Source organism: Oncorhynchus gorbuscha, unplaced genomic scaffold, assembly GCF_021184085.1.
Source record: "Oncorhynchus gorbuscha isolate QuinsamMale2020 ecotype Even-year unplaced genomic scaffold, OgorEven_v1.0 Un_scaffold_1342, whole genome shotgun sequence".
Taxonomy (NCBI): domain Eukaryota; kingdom Metazoa; phylum Chordata; class Actinopteri; order Salmoniformes; family Salmonidae; genus Oncorhynchus; species Oncorhynchus gorbuscha.
Window position 1 is genome coordinate 135,001 of NW_025746145.1, and position 8,325 is coordinate 143,325.

General features: G+C 49.5%; 1 protein-coding gene across 1 annotated transcript in view; it reads right to left on the reverse strand.

Annotated features, from left to right (window-relative positions):
- The window catches only part of LOC124022331 (disintegrin and metalloproteinase domain-containing protein 12-like), a 102,804-nt gene extending 94,788 nt beyond the window's left edge, over positions 1–8,016 (reverse strand). Inside the window, exon 1 of the mRNA XM_046337253.1 lies at positions 7,747–8,016. Within this exon, the coding sequence (XP_046193209.1) occupies positions 7,747–7,867 (121 nt within the window). The 5' untranslated portion in view covers positions 7,868–8,016. The remainder of the gene's footprint in view (positions 1–7,746) is intronic.
- Between the last annotated feature and the right edge of the window lie 309 nt (positions 8,017–8,325).

Consider the following 8,325-nt stretch of genomic DNA (forward strand, 5'->3'; position numbering starts at 1 on the left):
CTTCCTCTCCTCCTCCACCAACCTCTTCTCTCTTCCTCTCCTCCTCCACCAACCTCTTCTCTCTTCCTCTCCTCCTCCACCATCCTCTTCTCTCTTCCTCTCCTCCACCAACCTCTTCTCTCTTCCTCTCCTCCTCCACCATCCTCTTCTCTCTTTCTCTCCTCCTCCACCATCCTCTTCTCTCTTCCTCTCCTCCTCCACCAACCTCTTCTCTCTTCCTCTCCTCCTCCACCATCCTCTTCTCTCTTCCTCTCCTCCTCCTCCAACCTCTTCTCTCTTCCTCTCTTCCTCCACCAACCTCTTCTCTCTTCCTGTCCCCCTCCTCCATCCTCTTCTCTCTTCCTCTCCTCCTCCACCAACATCGTCTCTCTTCCTGTCCCCCTCCTCCATCCTCTTCTCTCTTCCTCTCCTCCTCCACCAACCTCTTCTCTCTTCCTCTCCTCCTCCACCATCCTATTCTCTCTTCCTCTCCTCCACCAACCTCTTCTCTCTTCTCTCCTCCTCCACCATCCTCTTCTCTCTTCCTCTCCTCCTTCACCATCCTCTTCTCTCTTTCTCTCCTCCTCCACCATCCTCTTCTCTCTTCCTCTCCTCCTCCACCATCCTCTTCTCTCTTCCTCTCCTCCTCCACCATCCTCTTCTCTCTTCCTCTCCTCCTCCACCAACCTCTTCTCTCTTTCTCTCCTCCTCCACCATCCTCTTCTCTCTTCCTATCCTCCTCCACCATCCTCTTCTCTCTTCCTCTCCTCCTCCACCAACCTCTTCTCTCCCCCTCCACCATCCTCTTCTCTCTTCCTCTCCTCCTCCACCATCCTCTTCTCTCTTCCTCTCCTCCTCCACCAACCTCTTCTCTCCCCCTCCACCATCCTCTTCTCTCTTCCTCTCCTCCTCCACCAACCTCTTCTCTCTTCCTCTCCTCCTCCACCATCCTCTTCTCTCTTCCTCTCCTCCTCCACCATCCTCTTCTTCTTTCTTCCTCTCCTCCTCCACCAACCTCTTCTCTCTTCCTCTCCTCCTCCACCAACCTCTTCTCTCTTCCTCTCCTCCTCCACCATCCTCTTCTCTCTTCCTCTCCTCCACCAACCTCTTCTCTCTTCCTCTCCTCCTCCACCATCCTCTTCTCTCTTTCTCTCCTCCTCCACCATCCTCTTCTCTCTTCCTCTCCTCCTCCACCAACCTCTTCTCTCTTCCTCTCCTCCTCCACCATCCTCTTCTCTCTTCCTCTCCTCCTCCTCCAACCTCTTCTCTCTTCCTCTCTTCCTCCACCAACCTCTTCTCTCTTCCTGTCCCCCTCCTCCATCCTCTTCTCTCTTCCTCTCCTCCTCCACCAACATCGTCTCTCTTCCTGTCCCCCTCCTCCATCCTCTTCTCTCTTCCTCTCCTCCTCCACCAACCTCTTCTCTCTTCCTCTCCTCCTCCACCATCCTCTTCTCTCTTCCTCTCCTCCACCAACCTCTTCTCTCTTCCTCTCCTCCTCCACCATCCTCTTCTTCTTTCTTCCTCTCCTCCTCCACCAACCTCTTCTCTCTTCCTCTCCTCCTCCACCAACCTCTTCTCTCTTCCTCTCCTCCTCCACCAACCTCTTCTCTCTTCCTCTCTTCCTCCACCAACCTCTTCTCTCTTCCTGTCCCCCTCCTCCATCCTCTTCTCTCTTCCTCTCCTCCTCCACCAACATCGTCTCTCTTCCTGTCCCCCTCCTCCATCCTCTTCTCTCTTCCTCTCCTCCTCCACCAACCTCTTCTCTCTTCCTCTCCTCCTCCACCATCCTCTTCTCTCTTCCTCTCCTCCACCAACCTCTTCTCTCTTCCTCTCCTCCTCCACCATCCTCTTCTCTCTTCCTCTCCTCCTTCACCATCCTCTTCTCTCTTTCTCTCCTCCTCCACCATCCTCTTCTCTCTTCCTCTCCTCCTCCACCATCCTCTTCTCTCTTCCTCTCCTCCTCCACCATCCTCTTCTCTCTTCCTCTCCTCCTCCACCAACCTCTTCTCTCTTTCTCTCCTCCTCCACCATCCTCTTCTCTCTTCCTATCCTCCTCCACCATCCTCTTCTCTCTTCCTCTCCTCCTCCACCAACCTCTTCTCTCCCCCTCCACCATCCTCTTCTCTCTTCCTCTCCTCCTCCACCAACCTCTTCTCTCTTCCTCTCCTCCTCCACCATCCTCTTCTCTCTTCCTCTCCTCCTCCACCATCCTCTTCTTCTTTCTTCCTCTCCTCCTCCACCAACCTCTTCTCTCTTCCTCTCCTCCTCCACCAACCTCTTCTCTCTTCTCTCCTCCTCCACCATCCTCTTCTCTCTTCCTCTCCTCCTCCACCAACCTCTTCTCTCCCCCTCCACCATCCTCTTCTCTCTTCCTCTCCTCCTCCACCAACCTCTTCTCTCTTCCTCTCCTCCTCCACCATCCTCTTCTCTCTTCCTCTCCTCCTCCTCCAACCTCTTCTCTCTTCCTCTCTTCCTCCACCAACCTCTTCTCTCTTCCTGTCCCCCTCCTCCATCCTCTTCTCTCTTCCTCTCCTCCTCCACCAACATCGTCTCTCTTCCTGTCCCCCTCCTCCATCCTCTTCTCTCTTCCTCTCCTCCTCCACCAACCTCTTCTCTCTTCCTCTCCTCCTCCACCATCCTCTTCTCTCTTCCTCTCCTCCACCAACCTCTTCTCTCTTCCTCTCCTCCTCCACCATCCTCTTTTCTCTTCCTCTCCTCCTTCACCATCCTCTTCTCTCTTTCTCTCCTCCTCCACCATCCTCTTCTCTCTTCCTCTCCTCCTCCACCATCCTCTTCTCTCTTCCTCTCCTCCTCCACCATCCTCTTCTCTCTTCCTCTCCTCCTCCACCAACCTCTTCTCTCTTTCTCTCCTCCTCCACCATCCTCTTCTCTCTTCCTATCCTCCTCCACCATCCTCTTCTCTCTTCCTCTCCTCCTCCACCAACCTCTTCTCTCCCCCTCCACCATCCTCTTCTCTCTTCCTCTCCTCCTCCACCAACCTCTTCTCTCTTCCTCTCCTCCTCCACCATCCTCTTCTCTCTTCCTCTCCTCCTCCACCATCCTCTTCTTCTTTCTTCCTCTCCTCCTCCACCAACCTCTTCTCTCTTCCTCTCCTCCTCCACCAACCTCTTCTCTCTTCCTCTCCTCCTCCACCATCCTCTTCTCTCTTCCTCTCCTCCTCCACCAACCTCTTCTCTCCCCCTCCACCATCCTCTTCTCTCTTCCTCTCCTCCTCCACCAACCTCTTCTCTCTTCCTCTCCTCCTCCACCATCCTCTTCTCTCTTCCTCTCCTCCTCCACCAACCTCTTCTCTCCCCCTCCACCATCCTCTTCTCTCTTCCTCTATTCCTCCAACCTGTTCTTCTGATGGTCTGTCTGTCTGTCTGACTGTTCTGTTCTCCTGATGGTCTGTCTGTCTGACTGTTCTGTTCTCCTGATGGTCTGTCTGTCTGACTGTTCTGTTCTCCTGATGGTCTGTCTGTCTGACTGTTCTGTTCTCCTGATGGTCTGTCTGTCTGCTCTGTTCTGTTCTCCTAAAGGTCTGTCTGTCTGTCTGTCTGTCTGTCTGTCTGTCTGTCTGTCTGTCTGTCTGTCTGTCTGTCTGTCTGTCTGTCTGTTCTGTTCTCCTAAAGGTCTGTCTGTCTGTTCTGTTCTGTTCTCCTAAAGGTCTGTCTGTCTGCTCTGTTCTCCTAAAGGTCTGTCTGTCTGTTCTGTTCTCCTAAAGGTCTGTCTGTCTGCTCTGTTCTGTTCTCCTAAAGGTCTGTCTGTCTGCTCTCTTCTGTTCTGCTAAAGGTCTGTCTGTCTGTTCTATTCTGTTCTGTTCTCCTAAAGGTCTGTCTGTCTGCTCTGTTCTGTTCTCCTAAAGGTCTGTCTGTCTGTCTGTCTGTTCTGTTCTCCTAAAGGTCTGTCTGTCTGTTCTGTTCTCCTGATGGTCTGTCTGTCTGTTCTGTTCTCCTAAAGGTCTGTCTGTCTGTTCTGTTCTGTTCTCCTAAAGGTCTGTCTGTCTGCTCTGTTCTGTTCTGCTAAAGGTCTGTCTGTTCTGTTCTGTTCTCCTAAAGGTCTGTCTGTCTGCTCTGTTCTGTTCTCCTAAAGGTCTGTCTGTCTGTTCTGTTCTCCTGATGGTCTGTCTGTCTGTCTGACTGTTCTGTTCTCCTAAAGGTCTGTCTGTCTGTCTGCTCTGTTCTGTTCTCCTAAAGGTCTGTCTGTCTGTTCTGTTCTCCTGATGGTCTGTCTGTCTGACTGTTCTGTTCTCCTGATGGTCTGTCTGTCTGACTGTTCTGTTCCTCTGATGGTCTGTCTCTCTGCTCTGTTCTCCTGATGGTCTGTCTGTCTCTCTGCTCTGTTCTCCTGATGGTCTGTCTGTCTGCTCTGTTCTCCTGATGGTCTGTCTGTCTGCTCTGTTCTCCTAATGGTCTGTCTGTCTGCTCTGTTCTCCTGATGGTCTGTCTGTCTGCTCTGTTCTCCTGATGGTCTGTCTGTCTGTCTGCTCTGTTCTCCTGATGGTCTGTCTGTCTGACTGCTCTGTTCTCCTGATGGTCTGTCTGTCTGACTGCTCTGTTCTCCTGATGGTCTGTCTGTCTGCTCTGTTCTCCTGATGGTCTGTCTGACTGCTCTGTTCTCCTGATGGTCTGTCTGTCTGCTCTGTTCTCCTGATGGTCTGTCTGTCTGCTCTGTTCTCCTGATGGTCTGTCTGTCTGACTGCTCTGTTCTCCTGATGGTCTGTCTGTCTGCTCTGTTCTCCTGATGGTCTGTCTGTCTGCTCTGTTCTCCTGATGGTCTGTCTGTCTGCTCTGTTCTCCTGATGGTCTGTCTGTCTGCTCTGTTCTCCTGATGGTCTGTCTGTCTGCTCTGTTCTCCTGATGGTCTGTCTGTCTGCTCTGTTCTCCTGATGGTCTGTCTAACTGCTCTGATCTGTTCTCCTGATGGTCTGTCTGTCTGACTGCTCTGATCTTCTCTCCTGATAAGAAGTGAAAGCTTCCCCCAAACACGCACATACACGCATAAACACACATGCACACACATACACACATGCACAAACACACACACAGGCACATACACACACACACACTCCACACAGTGATATCAATGTATGCATTTTCTCAGATAGTGCTCTCCTTAGGCAACGGAGGGTCTACCTCTGGTCAAAAGGTACAGAGGGAAATGCTGAGACACAAACACACACAACACACACACACACACACACACACACACACACACACACACACACACACACACACACACACACACACACACACACACACACACACACACACACACACACACACACACACACACACACACACACACACACACACACACACACACACACACACACACACACACACACACACAGTTACTGTAGCATCTCAATAACACAGTGACTCTCTAAACAATCTGAATAAGGTGGGACGGATGTCTCTGTTCTGTTCTCCTAAAGGTCTGTCTGTCTGTTCTGTTCTGTTCTCCTAAAGGTCTGTCTGTCTGTTCTGTTCTCCTAAAGGTCTGTCTGTCTGTTCTGTTCTCCTAAAGGTCTGTCTGTCTGTTCTGTTCTCCTAAAGGTCTGTCTGTCTGCTCTGTTCTGTTCTCCTAAAGGTCTGTCTGTCTGCTCTGTTCTGTTCTGCTAAAGGTCTGTCTGTCTGTTCTGTTCTCCTAAAGGTCTGTCTGTCTGCTCTGTTCTGTTCTCCTAAAGGTCTGTCTGTCTGTTCTGTTCTCCTAAAGGTCTGTCTGTCTGCTCTGTTCTGTTCTCCTAAAGGTCTGTCTGTCTGCTCTGTTCTGTTCTCCTAAAGGTCTGTCTGTCTGTTCTGTTCTGTTCTCCTAAAGGTCTGTCTGTCTGCTCTGTTCTGTTCTGCTAAAGGTCTGTCTGCTCTGTTCTGTTCTCCTAAAGGTCTGTCTGTCTGCTCTGTTCTGTTCTGCTAAAGGTCTGTCTGTCTGCTCTGTTCTCCTGATGGTCTGTCTGTCTGTCTGCTCTGTTCTCCTGATGGTCTGTCTGTCTGCTCTGTTCTCCTGATGGTCTGTCTGTCTGACTGCTCTGTTCTCCTGATGGTCTGTCTGTCTGCTCTGTTCTCCTGATGGTCTGTCTGTCTGCTCTGTTCTCCTGATGGTCTGTCTAACTGCTCTGATCTGTTCTCCTGATGGTCTGTCTGTCTGCTCTGTTCTCCTGATGGTCTGTCTGTCTGCTCTGTTCTCTGATGGTCTGTCTGTCTGACTGCTCTGTTCTCCTGATGGTCTGTCTGTCTGCTCTGTTCTCCTGATGGTCTGTCTGTCTGCTCTGTTCTCCTGATGGTCTGTCTAACTGCTCTGATCTGTTCTCCTGATGGTCTGTCTGTCTGCTCTGTTCTCCTGATGGTCTGTCTGTCTGCTCTGTTCTCCTAAAGGTCTGTCTGTCTACTCTGTTCTCCTGATGGTCTGTCTGTCTGTTCTGTTCTCCTAAAGGTTTGTCTGTCTGCTCTGTTCTGTTCTCCTAAAGGTCTGTCTGTTCTATTCTGTTCTGTTCTCCTAAAGGTCTGTCTGTCTGTCTGTCTGTCTGCTCTGTTCTGTTCTTCTAAAGGTTTGTCTGTCTGCTCTGTTCTCTAAAGGTCTGTCTTTCTGCTCTGTTCTCCTAAAGGTCTGTCTTTCTGCTCTGTTCTCCTAAAGGTCTGTCTGTTTGCTCTGTTCTCCTAAAGGTCTGTCTGTCTGCTCTGTTTTCCTACAGGTCTGTCTGTTCTGTTATCCTAAAGGTTTGTCTGTCTGCTCTGTTCTGTTCTCCTAAAGGTCTGTCTGTTCTATTCTGTTCTGTTCTCCTAAAGGTCTGTCTGTCTGTTCTGTTCTCCTAAAGGTCTGTCTGTCTGCTCTGTTCTCCTAAAGGTCTGTCTGTCTGCTCTGTTCTCCTAAAGGTCTGTCTGTCTGCTCTGTTCTGTTCTCCTAAAGGTCTGTCTGTCTGCTCTGCTTCTCTAAACCCTCTGAATAAGATGTGATTGATGTGTTCTGCTCTTGATATTAGTTAACTTTCAACTTTTATTCTAATAAAGTTGTCATGGTTTTAAGATGGTTGCCAGACCTTCATCTTAATAGAATATCATCAGTGAAACTGCAATCTCTCCATCTACCTCATTTCTAAATGTTTTACAATTCATAATTGCATAAATCTTGCACCTTGCTCCAAAGACACCTTACCCAGGTTATTTTCTGATTGAATATTATAGCGGGGCGTTGTACATTATATGAGTGTTATAACCAAGTGTTTATAACGCCAGCGTATTGATTTCACTGATTTAAAGAATGATGCAGATGTAACTGATGTGAAACGGCTGGCTAATTAGCGGTGGTGCGCGCTAAATAACGTTTTAATCGGTTCTGTCAACACCATGTAATACCAGGGGGTCTCCCGCTTGCTCTGCAAGGGCCGCGGCTTTTGTGGAGCGATGGGTAACGATGCTTCGTGGGTGACTGTTGTTGATGTGTGCAGAGGATCCCTGGTTAGCGCCCGGGTATGGGGCGAGGGGGCGGTCTAAAGTTATACTGTTACACAGAAACCAAATATACAAAAGACTGAACCCACGTTGGTTCAACGTTATTTCATTTAAATGACGTGGTAACAACGTTGATTCAACCAGTGTGTGCCCAGGGGAAAATGTCATATATAGTTATCAAACAATGATTCAGATTTTTTAAATGCAACGCCTGTTTTCTTTGATTCGTCTTTTAAAATGTAGCGCCTGTTTTCATTGCAAAGCCAAGAATAAATAATGCATTTGTCAAAATACATTTAATTCGGTCTCCAGTTCTTACCTTCAGTGGTCTTGTTGGAGGAGCGCACATCTTCACCGAAGCATATTGTAATTGACAAGACGTGAAGAGCGATCAAAAACACGGTAACCGTCTGACTCCCGTAGGTCCGCCGGTAGGTCATTGTGCGGGTGAACGGCAGCGGATGAACGGGTCGAGACTTTCCAACTGTCTCACGGCAGCACGACCATAAAATACAGTGGAACAGCTGATGTGTAACACCCAAAGGACTTCATGAAATATGATCAAGTATGAGGGAAGAGAGACGGTTAGGAAATCCTTCTCAGTCCTCACCCGCTCCCTCCAGCAACCTCCGACTCCCCTGGAACAGACTTTATATCCAACGATGTTAAAAGCGCATCAAGCACTTTGGAGAGAAGCCCCACAATTTGACCAGTAAACGTGTCATTAACTACATTGAAATAGGTGGTCGTTTATTTTCCTTCCGATGACAACAGTTAGGGAGTTCCTCCAAAAAAAGGAATTTACAGACGAAGTGTTTGTTGTCTTTCGTTAACGAGACCATGTGCTTCTTCAGAAGCGCTCCTTACGGACGTCAATCCGTCTTTACGTTCGCCGTCC